Raw genomic sequence first — 17,460 nt, forward strand, 5'->3', positions numbered from 1 at the left:
AGCTGAGCACTGGGACTCAGAAAGGGAAAGAAATGTACTTGGAGCTCATTAGTGACTTTCTCTCCAGTTCTGGCCATACGAGCTCTATCCCAGACCCCAAGGCTGTGACTACCAGGATGGTGCCTTTTAACCTTCTCAGTAGCCCCAAAGGCCACAGTCCATGGTTTTAACTGAGCCAGGACAGGTAACAGGAGGGCTCGGGAGCTGAGGATAGCAGTGAGGGAGGGGATAGGGCCAGGGCCAGGCTTGTGTCCAGAAGAGGAAGCCGACACACAAAGCAAGCCCAGAATTCCCACCAGTAGAGAACTGGTCGTGCTTTTTCCGGTAAGTGGCCTGAGGTGACCTCTAAAAATGGTGCGCTATTCCCTAGACCCAGAAAACTCCACAAAATCATGCAAATCAAGAGGTTCAGATCTGCAATTCACTTTAAGAACACTCGTGAAACTGCTCAGGCCATTAAGGGAATGCACATCTGAAAACCCCCAAGTATCTGAAGGATGTCACTTTAAAGAAACAATGTGTACTATTCTTTAGTCACAATGGTGGAGTTGGTAGGTGTCCAGGGGCCAAATCCGTGTCGGTGGCCCCACAAGAGTGCTGATTTTTTACTGCACAAGCTCAGAAATGCAGAGTAATGCTGAACTGCAGGGCTTAGGTGTAGATTCTCTGGTCATTGAGCACATCCAGGTGAACAAAGCCCCCAGGATGTAGCAAAGGACTTACAGAGCTCCTGGTCGGATCAACCCATACAGGAGCTCTCCTTGCCACACTGAGAAGATGCTTACTGAAAAAGAACAGATGGTTCCTAAAGCGGAAGAGGAGGCTGCACAGAAGGAAAAAAAATATCCCAGGAGAAACTGAAGAAACAAAAGCTTATGGCCCGGGGAATAAATGCCACAAAAAATAAATGCAAATAATAGTTTAAAAAAAAAAAAAAAGAGATAGAACTGGTCTGTTCACTGGCCTGAGCCAGGCCCTGGAGTGAGGGGAAAGTAGAGCCGGGTATCCCCTACCCCGACCCCTACTCCTCACTGCCAGTCGACAGAGCCCCCAGCTGGAAGAGTCTTAGACGCCACACAGAGCTAAAACCCTCTCCGCAGAGGGAAAAACGGAGGCTCAGAAGGGATCTGAAACAGCTCCGGAGAGGAAGGGGAATAAACACAGAGACATCCACGATCTCCATCAACCTCCACGCGGCTGGGAAACAGAGGCGGGGCCGAGATGACCCCACTCGAGCAGGGGTTTCCCCAGTTGCCTGGCTGTGTAAGGCATGCTTGCCAAGGACGCCAGGGAAAGCGCCAGGGTCTGGCGAGTGGCCGAGGCCGCGGTGCTCCTCAGTCGTGAGCCCCCACCCGCCTCCCGCCAGAGTCCGAGCGCCTTCTCCGCCCAGCACGGCCTGGGCCGGCCTAGCTAAGCCGACGCTGCACTGGACTTCCGGCAGGGATCCGGCGGGCGGGCCAGCCCCCGAGGCCTGAGTCGGATCCCGGCCCTGCCATTGGCTGGAGATTACTAACGGCGGGGCGGGGGCGTGGCCGGATCGGGCCCTGCCATTGGCTGGAGATTACTAACAGCGGGGCGGGGGCGTGGCGTCCTCTGGCGCGTGGCGTGCCCTGAGCCCCAGGGCAGGGTTCGAGGTCAGGCCCCAAGCGGAGGGGAGGGGAGGGTTTCGGGGCCCTGAGCCAAGCTGCACGGAGTGGAAGAGGGGCTGCGGAGCGCGGCGGGGAGGAGGGGACCCGCTTCCTCAGGGAGTTGTGAAATGTCCTGGGCTGGAATTAAAGGCAGCTGCTGGTTGCGGTGAAATTCAGCCAGAAGACCCAGTCTGGCAGTCAGGCGCTCTCCGTGAAGATAAACAGCCGGGGGCAGCCCAGTCTGCAGCCCCTCCGGGCACCACTCACGCTACCCATAAGCCTCCAACCCTTCTGCTCACTCACACACACACACACACACAAACACACACACACTCAGAGAGCCAGGCGAAAAGGCCCTCTTTGAAAGTCAAGCACCGACAAGCGTGGGCAACTTTGCATGGTTCAGTCTAACAGACCGATAAACACATTAAGCTGCCACCGACAGCACCGTACATACACCACGCAGCAAACACACACCGCAGTCTCAAGCTGCGGCCCCCTCTTACTTCTGCATCACCCAGGTTTATTCTTTCCAGCACTCAGGACAGCATGCATTAGTTTACTTGTTTTTAGGGTTGTCTGTTCCCCCAAGCCCTGAATGTAAAGTTCCAGAAAGGGGACGTTATCAGTTCTGTCTGTGCCATGGCCCCAGTGCCTAGGATGGAGTTCGACAGATGTATGGGCTTGGGAAACACACACACATACACACACACCCAGCATCCACCCTGACAGCCTCATCTGTACACACAGCCTCACACCCACCCTTCTCTCTCTCTCTCTCTCTCACACACACACACACACACACGTGCCTTTGATCTGCGTCCCTCTCCACCCTCACCCTCGCTCGCCCACCCCACTCCTGGGTGCCCTGCGGCCAGGTCAGGGCCTGTCATACTCACCGTGAGTGACGAGAAGGTTAGGCAGATGCCACCAAAACCATTCATGGACAATGCCAGGAATATCAGCGGAGACAGAACTGGGAAGGGAAGAAAGATGGATGAGGGCCTCTGGGGAGCTGGGGGAGGCTAAAGGCAGGAGCTGGGGCACCATCCACCTTCATCCCACCCATTTTCTTCCTGTGGGGGCACAAGATGCCAGACATCTCACCTTTTGTGTTCCAAGAGGCCAGGGCCATGAGGGAGCAGGATGCAGCGAAGCAGGCGCTAAGGAGAAGCAGGGAAGGGGGAGCAGTTGCCTCCCTCCCCCTGCAGCACCATCCCACCGACCAGGCCCCCGCAGCCCCTTCCAGCTCCCCCACAGCCCAACCGCCTCACCTGCCCATCAGCCGCGTGGGCCGGGGGCCGAAGCGGTCCATGAGGACCCCCAGCGGCAGAGTGGTGGCGCTGAGCACAAAGGAGCCGATGGTGAAGCCCAGGTTGAGCATCTCTTCCTGCTGGTTGCAGCTGGGCCACCCACGTGGCTCGTCCTGGGTGGTGTTGGTGGTGTTCTCAGCTGAGGAGGGGGGAAGAGAGGCAGCACGTGACGGCGGGAGCCGCAGGGCCCAGGAGCGCGTGCTGGGATCAGGGGTCCGGCCCTCCAGTGCCCGGCCTCTGCTTGCCTGCTGACCGGGGGACTTTGGAGTCATACCTACTACTCTGATGGGGAAGGGGCTCCATAAGTGGTAGCGATGGGTTTGGGCTTCCCTGGTGGCTCAGTGGTAAAGAATCTGCCTGCCAATGAAGGAGACCTAGATTTGATCTCTGGGTCAGGAAGATCCCCTGGAGTAGGGACAGGCTACCTGCTCCAATATTCTTGCCTGGAGAATTCCATGGACAGAGCAGCCTGGTGGGCTACAGTCCAGGTGGTCACAAAGAGTCAGACATGACTGAGTAGGCATGCATGCAGTATCTGACCCGGGGGGGGGTCATACACCCAACCTGAGTCCTCAACTAACTCGAACAGGATAACAGACATCAAAGTATTTACTGCACTGAAATATTCACTCAGTGTCCAAGGTTAGAGGGTGATAGATCCCCAACAGGAAGCACCCTTGAGTCTGGGACAGCCTCAGTGAGTGACGCTCGAATAATGTAACAAGAATTCCCTTAAAACTTAGAGGATCCTTTCCCCATAAATGACATTCTGATAAAATAATAGCTCGCATTTTTAGATTAATTAATTTGGCTGCCCTGGGTCATAGTTGCGGCATGCAGGTTCTAGTTCCCTGACTGGGGATTGAACCTGGCCGCCCTGCAGTAGGGGCATTGAGTCTTAGCCACTGGACCTCCAGGGGAAGTCCCCCAAGAGCTAATATTTGTTGAGAATTTAACCATGTTCTAGGCATATTCTCAACAGTCACTGTATTAACTCATGACAGCCCCAGGAGTGAGCTAATAAAGTTACCTCCACTCTCCAGATAAGGAAACCAAGATACAGAATTAGGATCACAGCAGTGCCCTACAGGACTCCTCCAGAAGTCATCTCCCAGGTAAGATGCCAGCTGGGAGCTGAGACAGGTTAGTGAGGAAGGCTGACGTGAGGGAAGGAGGGGGTTTTCATTTCATTCATGCTGATGGTGAGGGAAGGAGGGGGTTTTCATTTCATTCATGCTGATGGTGAGGGAAGGAGGGGGTTTCCATTTCATTCATGCTGATGGTGAGGGAAGGAGGGGGTTTTCATTTCATTCATGCTGATGGTGAGGGAAGGAGGGGGTTTTCATTTCATTCAGTGCTCAATGAGGCTGGGACTCCCCTCTGTCCTATTTTCACTTAGGCGTCGTGGCCAAGGGCAAAGTCAGGGTGTGCCTGGAGGACCCACAGACCAGGAACTGAATTCCCACCCCCATCCCCACTGGCTGTGCAACCTTGGCCAAATAACTTCCTCTCTTTGAGGCTCGGGCCCCTTGCCTGAAACAGGGAACAGAGAATGGCTAACCCAGGCTCCTTAGGAGATTGAGTTGGAGAAGGGGCGCGAAGCTCTGTACATGGCCTGGCCCCGAGAAGATGCTCCCGGAAGAGCTGACGAAGGGGTCGATGGTGGTTCATGATCTGGGAGCCTCTCCTCTAGGTGCTGGAGACCCCACAGTGAATAAGACAGCTCTCAGCTCTCACGGGGTTGGTACTAGGTAATAGTCAAGTGGACGCTGACATACAGAAAGTCCCCGACATAGGAACCTCAAGTTGCGAACGTGCGTTCCATAAATGTCAGGTGTGAGTGGCCTTGCACTCTGCCCCCGGTCTCCTTTTGCTGTCGACCCTTCGGCTCTGCCATCTCCCACTTTTCCTCCCTCCTCCGTCAGTAGCTTTTCTTGCCTGCTCACTCATGGCCAGCCCCTGTGTGCCGGCTGTTGCTCTGTAGAACTGCGCTTTTCAAGCTCACTAAGTCCCTTCCACTCGTGTCCGACTCTTTGCGACCCCGTGGACTGTAGCCCGCCAGGGTCCTCGTCCACGGGATTCTCCAGGCAAGAATACCGGAGAGGACTGCCATGCTCTCCTCCGGGGGGATCTTCCCGACACAGAGATCGAACCCACGTCTCTCATGCCTCCTGCATTGGCAGGCAGGTTCTTTACCACTGGCGTTACCTGTACTGCATACATTCAAAACATTTTCTTTCTATTTTGTATTTGTTTTTTACGTATTATTTGTGTGAAAAGTATTACAGACCTGTTACACACAGCACTACATAGCCAAGTGTGTTGGCTGGGTGCCTCGGCTGACTTCTGGACTCACTAACATTTAGTTAGACTTAAGAGCGTGCTCTCAGAACAGAACTCGTGGGTGAGTGGGGGGCTTACTGTAAAGAGCAACGGGTGCTGTGCGTGCTAAGTTCTTCAGCTGTGTCCGAGTCTCTGCGACCCCACAGACTGCAGCCCCCAGGCTCCTCCGTCCATGGGCTTCTCCCGGCAAGAATACTGGAGTGGGTTGCCATTCCCTTCCCCAGGGGAGCTTCCCAACCTGGGGACAGAACCCGCACCTCTGGGTCTCCTGCACTGGCAGCCGCTTGCTTTACCACTAGCGCCACCTGGGCAAAACAGGAAGATGCGCTAGTGTGGGCTGTATCTGCCCCGCCCCCCTCACCCCACCCCCCTCCCCCATGAGCACCGTGACCCCTGACTTTAGGAATCCAAAGGGCATGTGGGTGGCCAATGGCTGAGATCAGAAAGAGAATGAATTATTGTCAGAGCACCAAAGGGACAAGCAGAGGAGGAAGTCCCTTGGGCAATGGGCTGCAGGAATGCTGGTGGATGAGCTGGGGGACCAGTGCGGGTACCTGGAAGAAGGGGTTGGCAGGTTAGAGCAGAGTCTCCCAGGGGTCAATGCGTGCGTGTTCTAAGTCACTTCAGTTGTGTCTGACTCTGTGCGACCCTATGGACTGCAGCCCACCAGGCTCCTCTGTCCACGGGACTCTCCAGGCAGGAGTACTGGAATGAGTGGCCACGTCTTCCTCCAGGGAGCTTCCCGACCCAGGGACTGAACCTGCATCTCTATGTCTCCTGCATTGGCAGGCAGTTCCTCACCACTGGCACCACCTGGGAAGCCCCTCTGGGGTTCAGGCTGGCCCCCTAATTTAGTGATCTTCATTGTCTCTGTTTACTTCCCCACCGGGTTGCTTTGCACCTGTCCATTCCATCTCCACACACTTCAGTGACACCTACTACACGACAAGCTCTATGATCCGACAGTAGGTAAAACAGGAAGAAATGCGATGGTAATTTAGACCGGAGGCTGCAAAGAGGTGATCAGCAACGAACCCTACAGGTATTCTGCTTGGCTTGCAAATTTTAATCGGGTGCCCGTCTATTTATCTGTTTAGCTGCACCGCATCTTCGTGGCGACATGTGGGATCTAGCTCTCTGACCAGGCATTGAACCTGAGGCCCCTGCATTGGAGGTGTGGCGGCGTCTTAGCCACTGGACCACGAGGGAAGTCCCCGGGTGCCAGTTTAAAATCAGGAGTTATCATCTAAAAATCACAAAGTCTGGCTTTTCTTTACTATGTCAGGAGATCCGGCCACTGCTGGAGGTGAGTGGCAGCCACTCCTTTTCGTCAGGGCCTGCCCTAAGTCACCCAAGTCCTCACCTCGCTATTAGCTCGCCACCACTCACCATCCCGTAGCTGCCCTGATTGGCCTAATTATTATTATGGTTTTTATTGAAGTGTGCTTGAGACACAGTGTATCAGTTTCACATGTACAACATAGTAATTTGAAATTTATATACACTGCAAAATGATCATGACCATGTCCAGTTACCATCCACCACCATACAAAGTAATGTACTACTAGTAACTGGATTCCCCTGCTGGATATCAACACCCAGTTGTTATTAACTGCCAGGCCTCTGAGTCTGCAGCCCCTGAATTAGACACGGGTCCTGCGCCTAAGTCTTTCACAATCAAATGATACTTTCTCTCACTAGCTCTCAGCTAATCCACTTTGTGCCAGGCTTTTCCATATAGTATATCATTTACTCTTCACCACCCCAAGAAGTGAGAGCAGTGACCCCCGCAGATAGATGGTGACAGCAAGTCACACCGCTTCTTACAGGCAGGCCGAGTTCCGGCTCAAGACCTTCTCCAAAGTCAACACTTCCTGGTTGCTCCACGGGGCTGCTCTCTCCCGAACAGAGCAGCTTAGTAAGTCTCTGAAGCCAACACTAGTGCTGGCAAGGACAGGCGTTCTTCCATGGGTGGAGAATTCTAGCCCAGGGATAGCAAATAACTGAAGGTCCACTAATGCATTCACTTCTCCAGTTTCAGTCAGTCCGCCTCTTGTGAGTTTGACTCACAGGAGCTAGTTCCTGAGGCCTGATCGTTCTGGGTGGATGCATAAAGCCAGACCTTTTTTTTTAATAATGTACTTTTTATGGCAGTATAGCTGAGTTAGTTTCTGCTGTGTAACAAAGTGAATCAGCTATACAAATACATATATCTGCTCTTTTTAGAGTCTTTTCCCATGTAGGTCATTACAGAGTATTGAGTTGAGGTCCCTGTGCTATACAGTAGGTCCTTGTTAGTTATCTATTTTATATATAGTATTGTGTATAAATCAGTTCCAATCTCCCAACTTACCCCCGGCCAACCCTTTCTCCCTAGTAACGGTGTGTTTTCTACAGCCATTTCTTTTTTGTAAATGAGTTTGCTTATACCACTCTTTTAGATTAAGCCAGACTTCTGAACCAAGAGGGGAGCCAGCCCAGGGTGCAAAGACCTCTTAGACCTCTGTCTGTGTCAGTTACAACAGGAGAGGTCTTTGAAATCTAATTTCTCCCATTTTATAGACAAGCGAAGCATGAGGTGTGATGAAAGAAACATATGCAGGAAGTTAATGATCGCATTGGGCTCTGAAGTCAGAGAAAACAGTATTTCCCAAGTGTGGTATGCATGGCATGTGCACACTCAGGTTGGGTTTAGAGGTACAGTTGACCCTTGAGCCACAGGGGGTTGGGGCCTCAACCCTTCCTCCTCACGTTAGAAAATCTGCCTGTAATGAGTCAGCCCGACCTACTTGGGGTCCCTCCGTATCTGCGTTTTTGCAGCTGCGGATTCAACCCACCAGGAAGTGTGTAACCTTGTCCGATTTACTCTTGAAAACAACCCTGAGCGGTTCAAACCTGTGCTATTCAAGGGTCAACTGCACATGTTTCACAGTTATTAGTTATTTCAAAGTATATCTTTTTTATAGTTATTAGTTATTCAAAAATATATCAAACACATACATGTACATATGGATTGGAAATACATACCCCTTCATGGATCACAGCCTCATCGTGGGAAAGGGGCTTGCGTAACTCAGAGAAGCTGTGAGCCATGCCATGCAAGGCCACCCAAGACAGACGGGTGACCTGATGCCAAGAGTCGACTCATCAGAAAAGACCCTGATGCTGGGAAAGACCGAGGGCGGGAGGAGAAGGGGGTGACAGAGGATGAGATGGTTGGATGGCATCACCGGCTCAATGGGCATGAGTTTGAGCAAGCTCTAGGAGATAGTGAAGGACAGAGGACCCTGGCGTGCTGCAGCCCACCAGCTCACAAAGAGTCAGACACAACTTGGTGACTGAACAACAACACAGAGATATATATGTACGATGTGCACCTGTGAGTAACATCAAACCCAAGGTTCCAAGAATGTCACACTTCAAGCTGAGGCTTTCTAGGGGGCTTCCCTGGTGGTCCAGTGGTGACAACTCTGCTCTTCAATGCAGAGAGTGTGGGTTCGATCCCTGGTTGGGGAGCCAGGATCCCACATGCAGTGTGGCCAAAAATGAATAAATAAAATGAGGCTTTTTAGTATGTATACATGCAGCTGATTCACTTTGCTGTACATCGGCAACTACCACCACCTTGGTAAGCAACTATGCTCCAACAAAACATAATTTAACAAAGGAAAAGAAAATGAGGCTTTTAAAACTTTGTTTCGTGTTTCTCTGTTTTCATGAGGCTTTTTAAGTGGACTGATTTAAAAGGAAATAGGAAGTAAATAATAGTACCTATGGGCACACAGAAATGGTAAAATCATGCAGGTGAACTGCAAATGACGAGGTCTGGGAAACACTGGGGAAGAGGATGATTCTCGTTCCACTAGCTGTGAGGCTGAAACTCTGAGGCTCTGTTATCCCATCTGTGAAATGGGTTCAGTGGCCGCAACTGTAGGAGAGGAGGACTGTATGGACCGCTGCACGCACACACAATACTCACAGAGAGATCCCATTTTCTTTGTCTCCTGGGTCTGTGAGCCCTTCCTCACCATCGCCCCCTCCCCCCAGCCCCAAGATTTGCCATCCTGCAGCTGACACAGCCAAAGTCCTCCAAACACCCACAGGTCTGGGCTCTGGCTGGCTGTCTTGTCTGTAACAGGACTCCGCCGGAGGACTCTTGAGCTAAAGCCAACGGGAAAAGGTTCTTGGGTCCAATCTGGGGCTGACTACTCACTCTGCTCCTTATTTATTCACTGTGTGACCTGGGGCAAATTACTTAGCATCTCTGAGCTTCAGCTTTCTCCTCTTTGTTTTTAATATTTATTTTGTACTTGCATGCTCAGTCATGTCCAACTCTTTGCAACCCCGTGGACTATAGCCCTCCAGGCTCCATTTTATCTGGCTGTGCCAGGTCTTAGCTGCCGCATAAAGGATATTTAGTGGCAGCATTCAAATGCTCAGGTGCAGTATTTGAGATCTAGTTCCCCAACCAGAGGTCGACCCAGGCTCCCTGCATTGAAAGCACGGAGTCTCAGCCACTGGACCAGCAGGGAAGTTCCAGCTTGCTCTGCTACAAAAGCAGAGTTGTGAGGATCTCACAACATTGTGAGATCTCTAAAGATCTCACTAGCAACAGTCAATGCTTGGTGAACGTTAGCTACTGTTTTATTATTGTGGCATTTATGCGGCATATGCAACTGTGTGTCATCAGCTGAATCGCCTCTGCCTACCTTCTGAGTAACAGAGTCCTCTTTGGCTGTGATGCCTCTACAGGTGGTGAGCCATCCACCAAAGCTGAGAAGACAGGAGGTGTGGTTGGAAACCCCAAAGCCGACGCTAATAAGTGCCTCCATAATGAACTCAACGTCTGTTACACGGCATCACTGGTCCTCACGTCATTTCCCCAAAGCAAGAAGGATGAGGGTTGTGCACTCCGCTCTACAGACTTAGACATGGAGATCCAGAGAGGCCAAGGACCTCGCCTAAGGTCACACGGTAAATTAGACATGGAGATCCAGAGAGGCCAAGGACCTCGCCTAAGGTCACACTGCAAATTAGACATGGAGATCCAGAGAGGCCAAGGAACTCGCCTAAGGTCACAGAGCAAATGCTGGGAGAGCTGGGCGCAGAACAAGATAATGCCCAGCTGGAGTCTGAGATTTGTATGCTGGCTCTCATTCCACTTTCCCAATAGCCTCAGGAGGTAGGTCCCGAGGTCCCGCTTTATATACAGGGTCATGGAGATGTAATTGGGCTTCCCGGGTGCCTCCATGGTAAAGAATCTGCCTGCCAATGCAGGAGATGTGGATTCGATCCCTGCGTCAGGAAGATCCCCTGGAGAAGGAAAGGGCAACCCACTCCAGTATTCTTGCCTGGGAAATCCCATGGACAGAAGAGCCTGGCGGGCTACGGTCCATGGGGTCGCAAAAGAGTGGGACGACGTAGGGATTCAACAACAACATTAAGAAAGGTAAGTAACTGGCGGCAACCCGCCGAGCAGCACAGAGCAGAACGGGAAGCCACGCCGTCTGTGTCCTTCCACGCACAGCGGGACAGAGTCCCGGTCGAGTGTGGTCCTGGGACCCTGCAGAGGGAAGCTTCAAGAAGCAGGAAGCAGGTGTGTTGGATGGAGCTGCGGGACTGACGTGAAATGGACTCGCAGCCCCAGCAGCAGGTGTCTAGAGGCTGAAGTCCTCTGAATGAAAGAGAGCCCTGCTGTACCTGCTTATCACAGCTCATAAAGTTCTGAAACAGGGAGGGTTCACTTTGGTCACCACTAGTGACCCCAAGGTACCAGGCTCCAACACACACTCATGTCTGGGCAACGAAAAACACCAGATGGCTACCTCACACCAGCCACAAAACGTAAGTTCAAATGGATTAGAGATGGAAATGTAACAGCTAAAACTTTAAAACGCCTAGAAGAAAACACAGGTGTGAATCTTTGTGATCTTACATGAGGCGATGGTTTCTTAAACATGACACCAAAGCACAAATGGTAAAAGAAAAGATGGTTTGGACTTCACCAGTATTAAAACCTTTCAGGCACCAGACCAAATTTATGGTTCAGTTCAGTTCAGTCGCTCAGTCCTGTCCGACTCTTTGCGACCCCATGAATCGCAGCACGCCAGGCCTCCCTGTTCATCACCAACTCCTGGAGTTTACTCAAACTCATGTCCATCAAGTCAGTGATGCCATCCAGCCATCTCATCCTCTGTTGCCCCCTTCTCCTCCTGCCCCCAACCACTCCCAGCATCAGGGTCTTTTCCAATGAGTCAACTCTTCGCATGATGTGGCCAAAGTATTGGAGTTTCAGCTTCAGCATCAGTCCTTCCAATGAACACCCAGGACTGATCACCTTCAGGATGGACTGGTTGGATCTCCTTGGTTACCCATAAACTAAATTTAAGGTTGCCAAAGGGGAATGGGGAAGTGGGAAAACGGATAAATTAAAAGAGGGTGGGATTTAAAAAAAAAAAAAAGAGTGTGGGATTAGCAGCTACAAAATATTACCTATAAAATAAACAACAAGGACCTACTGTATAGCACAGGGAACTATATATTGAATATCCTGTAACAAACCATCATGGAAGATAATATGAAAAATAATTATATATGTGTGTATATGTATTAACAGATAAAACTGCATCACTTTGCTATACACCAGAAGCTAACAAAACACTATAAATCAACCATACATCAGTTAAAAAAAAAAGTTCTGTTCTCCGAAGAACACTATAAAGAATGTGAAAAGAGGGCTTCTCTGGTGACTCGGGGGAAAGAATCTGCCTGCCAATGCAGAAGACATGTGTTCGACCCCTGGGCGTGGAAGATCCCACCTGCCAGGGAACAGCTAAGCCAGTGTGCGCGGTGACTGTTGAGACTGCTCGAAGCCCAGGAGCCGCAACTGCTGAGCCCACACACCCCAGAGCCTGTGCTCTGCAACATCACTGAAGTGAGAAGCTCCCATATCTGGTGAGGGACTTGCACCTGTAATACAAGGAACTCTTACGACTCAGGAATAAAATATAACCCACTTCAAAAATGGGGAACGGATCTAAAGAGATGTCTCCAAACAAAGACACATTCGTGGCCGAGAAGTACGTGAGAAAGATGCTCAACCGTCATTAGCCAATGCTGCTGCTGCTGCTAAGTCACATCAGTCGTGTCCGACTCTGTGTGACCCCGTAGACGGCAGCCCACCCGGCTCCCCCGTCCCTGGGATTCTCCAGGCAAGAACTCTGGAGTGGGTTGCCATTTCCTCCTCCAGCGCGTGAAAGTGAAGTCTCCCAGTCGGGTCCAACTCTTCGCAACCCCATGGACTGCAGCCCACCAGGCTCTTCCGTCCAGGGGATTTCCCAGGCAAGAGCACTGGAGTGGGGCGCCATTGCCTCTTCCCCATTAGCCACTAGAGAAATGCATAGAAAGATAGCAATGTCCACAGTAAAGCAGGTGAGAAATAACAAATGTTGTCTAGGACATGGAGAAGTCGGAACACTCGTGCACTGCTGCCAGGAATGGAAAATGGCAAACAGCTAGGAGTTCCTCAAATGTCAGAGTTACCCTATGGCTCAGCAATTCCATATGGAAAGAAAGTACATGTCCACCCAGGACTTGAACACGAGTGTTCACAGAAGCATCACCGTAATAGCCCCCAAAAGGAGACAACCCAAATATCAAGCAACTGTTTGACGGAGAGATAAACTGTGGTAGCAAAGGACTTGGAAAGGAACTGTGTCTTGATACCCTTGCCAACACGAATGAACCTTGAAAACATCATGCTAACCCTAACACAAGAGCACCTGTTATAAGATGCAATTTACATGGGACGTTTGTCATAGCAAACCTGTAACAGAAAGCAGACAAGGGGCTGCCTCGTGCTGGGGGGTGAAAGAAGATGTAGGGAGGGGTGGGTACCGCTGGTGGGTCCAGGGTGACTTTGGGGGGCAAAGGAAATGTTCTAAAAGGGTTGTGGTGATGGTGGAACAACTCTGAATAGATTAAAAACCATTAACTTGTATCCTTTTTTCCTTCTGGCCACACTGGGTCTGTGTGGCTGCATTGGGCTTCCTCTGGATGCGGCGAACAGGGGCTACTCTAGCGGCCGTTCGGGGCTTCTCTCTGCAGAGGCTTCTCTCCTTGGGACCAGAGGCTCTAGATTGTGCAGGCTTTAGCAGTTGTGGCCCGCGGGCTCACCAGCCCTGCGGCATGCGGGATCTTCCCAGACCAAGGATAGAACCTGTGTCCTCTGCATTGGCAGACGAACTCTTAACCACTGGACCACCCAGGAAGCCCCAACTTGGGTACTTTCAATGAGTGAATTGTAAGGCACGATACTTCTATCTTAACCAACCTCTTACCCATATTTTTTAAAAGCTGGACGATGGGCAGCGAAAGGGAAGGAGTTTTGCAGGTGATGGAAATATTCTAAATATTGAATGTAGTGATGGTTCCTAAGGTGTATAAATTTGTCCACCTCATCAGAATGTGTGAGGTAATCTTCAATAAAGTTGATATAAAAAGAAACCAAAACAGGTGCAGAGGGCTGCAAGAAGCCACTGGACAGGCAGAGACAGGCATCAAGGCCACGAGGCAGCAAAGGGCAGGACTCCCCGGTGTCCAGGGCAAACAGCTCAGCAGAGACCTGGACCCCTGGCCTCCCCTGGCACAGGGATGCCTGACCCTCTGCCTGGTTCTCCCAGCCACCCTGGGATGCCCAGCACGCCACCCCAAGCCAGGGCCTCCTGAGCCAGCTGCCAGCTTGTATCCCCACCTCCTCGGTCCCCCCATCAGGCTGTGCATGCCCACGCATCCTGCACCCCACCTGCGGCTTACGGATTAGTCGGGCAGGGAGCTGAGAGGGTGCAGAAATCAAGGGCGCCCCAGTTCCACCCCCGCGAGGGCAAGCGTTTTCTACCACAGCCAAGGCAGATGGCTGCAGGGAGTGAAGTCAGGAGCTGGGAGAGGCCAGGAAGGACACTCACACGGATCACGCACTGTTCCCTCTCACCGCATAGACACTGCTCTTCTTCCCACTTTGCAGACCAGGCATCTGAAGCTCGACGGTTTAGCCTGCGTCCATGCTCTCTACAGTCACGCCCAACTCTTTGTGACCCTGTGGACCGAAGCCCGCTGGGCTGCTCTGTCCACGGGATTCTCCAGGCAAGAATACTGGAGTGAGTTGCCATGCCCTCCTCCAGGGGATCTTCCTGACCCAGGGATCAAACCCTCGCCTCTTAAGACTCCGGCATTGGCAGGCGGGCTCTTCACCACTAGTGCCCCCCGGGAAGCACTCAGCGCTGTGGAGACCTGGCCACAGTCAGCCAGCTCCTGGGATTCTAACCCAAGCTGGCCCTCCTCCAAAGCCTGTTCCTCGGCCAGGCGTTTGGAGGAAGAGGATAAGCAGGCCAGGAACAAACTCCACATCCCTCCAGCTCCTTGGGCTGAGCCTGTCAGCTCAGCGCTCTCCTTCCCAGAAAGGAAAGATCCCGGTGTCAGACAGCAGGAGAAACTCAAGTCCCAGGCAGCAGGAGGGGCGACTCCTTGTCTCCGGGCACTTGAAGACTGCCAGGGTTCCCCAAGATTGCCAGAATTCTCACTCCAGCCTTCAGAGCCCCTCATACAAAGCCCAGGTGACCACAATGGAAACAAAGACCCCCATGAGCTGGGGCCCTAGACAAAATGAGGCTACTAATTGTATAAGAGGTGACCTGAGGCCTCCAAGGGCCTGGAAAAGGAGGCGCACCAACCCCCCCCCCCCCCACCTTGATGATCAAACCCAGCTTGAAGACTGTCCTCTGCCTCCTTCAGCCTGACAATAGTCCCAGCAAGAAAACCCTCATCCAGCTGCTGTGCGTCTTGCTCTAGACCTGAGGTTGCCAAAGGATCCCACCCCGAACCTGAGATGCCGGCAGGACGCTTGGGTTTCGGTGCAAACTGAATTCAGTGAGTGGGTTCTTCTCTAGAGAAAGTATGGTGGAGAGTAGGGTGCCCAAGCCCCTGCGCGGTGCTCGGTCTCCGACCTCGGAGGCGCCCCCCGCCCGCGCTGCCGCCTCCGCCGGTCCCTTCTCAGGGTACCTGAGCACATGCTGGAGTAGAAGCCCTCGTTCTTGAGCATGATGAGCAGGGAGCTCCAGCCCAGGAGCACTGCAGAGAAGAAGAGGTTCTCCAGCACCGCCGAGCACGCCATCCACCAGCGCCGCCGGTAGGCCTGCTCCAGCGTGGGGGCCATGCCGGCGGCCAGCCTGCCGGGGCAGAGAGTGCTGAGCCTGGCGCCCAGAGGACCCTGAGAAGCGCCCTTTATCGTGCGGGCTCTAGAGACCCCCCTCGAGTCTCCCGCGACGGAGGCCCCCATCGCGTCCCGGGCTTCCCAGCGGGTCTCGCCGGGCTGGCTCTGTGCGCACGGGCAGCGCCGGGGGCGCACGCGGCGCTGGGATCCCCCCCGACCCTGGGTCACTATTAGGGGCCGGGAGGTCCTGTCTGCGTGCCACGGACTCCTGGCGCACCGCCAGGCTCCTCCACCGAGGCCCAGGCACGCGGTGCCCGGCTCCCGGCGTCCAAAACCGCGCTTCCCGGAGTCCCCAGAGGTCAGCAAGGGGCAGGGCGCGCTCTGAAGCCGCCGCCGGCCGCCAGCCAGCCTCCAGCTCCAGGAAGGACCCCCCGAGGAGAGCAGAAGGAAGGGGAAGTCGGATGGCAGCCCCAGGACACCCCCCGCCTCCCTCCGTCTTCCCGTGGCCCCGGGGAGACAACTCCTCTCCCCCGGGGCTGGGCTCCCGCGGGCCCTGCCCCTTCCCGCGCCGGGCGACCCAAGTGCCCGCGGGCTCTCGCTCCCTGCCGGCAGCTGCCACGTGGAAGGGGCCCCAGGCGGGCCCCCCGCGCCCCCGGCGGCCCCCGCTCACCCGAGGCGCCTGCCCGTCCTCTCCGGTCCGGGGAGGGGGCTCGGGTTCCCGCAGGAAGTCCGGCGGCCGCTGACTCAATAAGGGCCGGGGCGGCGGAGGGGCTGGCGGGCGGGCGTGTTTACCAAAGGGAGACAAGCCGCCCGCGCTCCCCGCCCACCACCCCCCCCCGCCCCCGCCCCCGCCCCCGCCCCAGCCTCGGGCACGGCCGCCGCTGCGGGAGGGGACGGCACGCGGGCGGCGCCGGGGCGGAGAGCGGCCGGGGGTGGGAGGAAGGAAAGCCAGAGGAGATCGCAGAGGAGAGGGGCGGGCCGGGCCGCAGAGAAAGGGTGGGAGGGGGCGGGGGGAGGCGCCAGTGCCTGCGCCCCGGAGCCTCAGTATTCCCATCTGTGAAATGGGCCTGGGCCTTCGGGCGCACCCGCAGGTCCGCACGGCCTCCGACACTAGCGTGCTCCGAGCGGGGGAAGCGTGGCCGGACAGGGCGCAGAGGGGCCAGACCCAAGGGGCGGGAGGACGCGCTGGGGGAGGCGGGAGGCGCGCGCTCAGGTGACAGGGTTTCTTGGGGAGCCTGGAAGAATCGGTAGGAGCTACCCGAGCGGCTCTCAGGGACCCCCGCAGCCCAGCACCGCCGGCCGCTCACCTCTGATCCCGGCAGACGCGCCTCGCGTGGCCGCGGACCCGTCGGCGTCCGGCGTCAGGTGTCCGGGGGGCCCAGCTCGGGACCGTCCCGGCGCTCGCGGCCTCGGAGATTCCGCCTGGGGCTCTCACCGCCCCTGTTCCATCGGAGGAGGTCGGGGGACACGACGCCTCCGAGCGGTCCCAGTCCGCGCGGCGAGGCTGGGACGAGGTGAATCGACGGAGCGAGCCAACAGCTGTATTGACGCCCGTCCGGGGCTGCGCCCCGAGCTGGGGGCGGGGGTTCCCTCCGCAAACCCTGCCCCTAGGTCGAGTTTCACGCGCACGTGACTCGATCCCGGATACCCAGACACTCTCCCCGGCACACGGCCCTGCGCCTAAAATGTCCACGCATCTCCCTGGCCCTAGCCTCTGCCCCGGCCCCCCAGAAGAACCAGGCAGCCCTCTCTGTATCCTCGGCCGCAGCAAAGAACACCTCGGCTGGAGCGCAATGACCGCGATCCCGGGCGGACGGGTGGGGTTTTGAACTGTGCAGTTGGGGAGCGGAGTTTTCGGAGAGAGAGGCAGAGTGACACGGATTTCCTTGCAGAGGTAGTCAGATCGAGCTCTGAGAGCGCACGTGAACACTGCCCTGGGCTACCTTGAGCGAGTTGCTTGGCCTCTCTG

At 54.6% G+C, this 17,460-nt stretch overlaps 1 protein-coding gene across 5 annotated transcripts in view; it reads right to left on the reverse strand.

Annotated features, from left to right (window-relative positions):
* Nucleotides 1–17,060, reverse strand: part of SLC43A1 (solute carrier family 43 member 1) — a 34,152-nt gene extending 17,092 nt beyond the window's left edge. The window contains exons 1-5 of one of the 5 annotated variants that reach the window (XM_043913827.1): nucleotides 16,799–17,060; nucleotides 15,341–15,507; nucleotides 2,903–3,080; nucleotides 2,736–2,791; nucleotides 2,528–2,604 (exon numbers count right to left, since the gene is read on the reverse strand). In XM_043913827.1, the coding sequence (XP_043769762.1) occupies nucleotides 2,528–2,604; nucleotides 2,736–2,791; nucleotides 2,903–3,080; nucleotides 15,341–15,494 (465 nt within the window). In that variant the 5' untranslated portion in view covers nucleotides 15,495–15,507; nucleotides 16,799–17,060. Of the gene's footprint in view, nucleotides 1–2,527; nucleotides 2,605–2,735; nucleotides 2,792–2,902; nucleotides 3,081–14,247; nucleotides 14,419–15,340; nucleotides 15,508–16,161; nucleotides 16,330–16,798 lie in introns of those variants that run through there. The other 4 variants (XM_043913844.1, XM_043913831.1, XM_043913837.1 and 1 more) reach the window with 4 other exon arrangements.
* Nucleotides 17,061–17,460: the final 400 nt, after the last annotated feature.

The sequence above is a fragment of the Cervus elaphus genome, chromosome 1 (assembly GCF_910594005.1).
Source record: "Cervus elaphus chromosome 1, mCerEla1.1, whole genome shotgun sequence".
NCBI classification, from domain to species: Eukaryota; Metazoa; Chordata; class Mammalia; order Artiodactyla; family Cervidae; genus Cervus; species Cervus elaphus.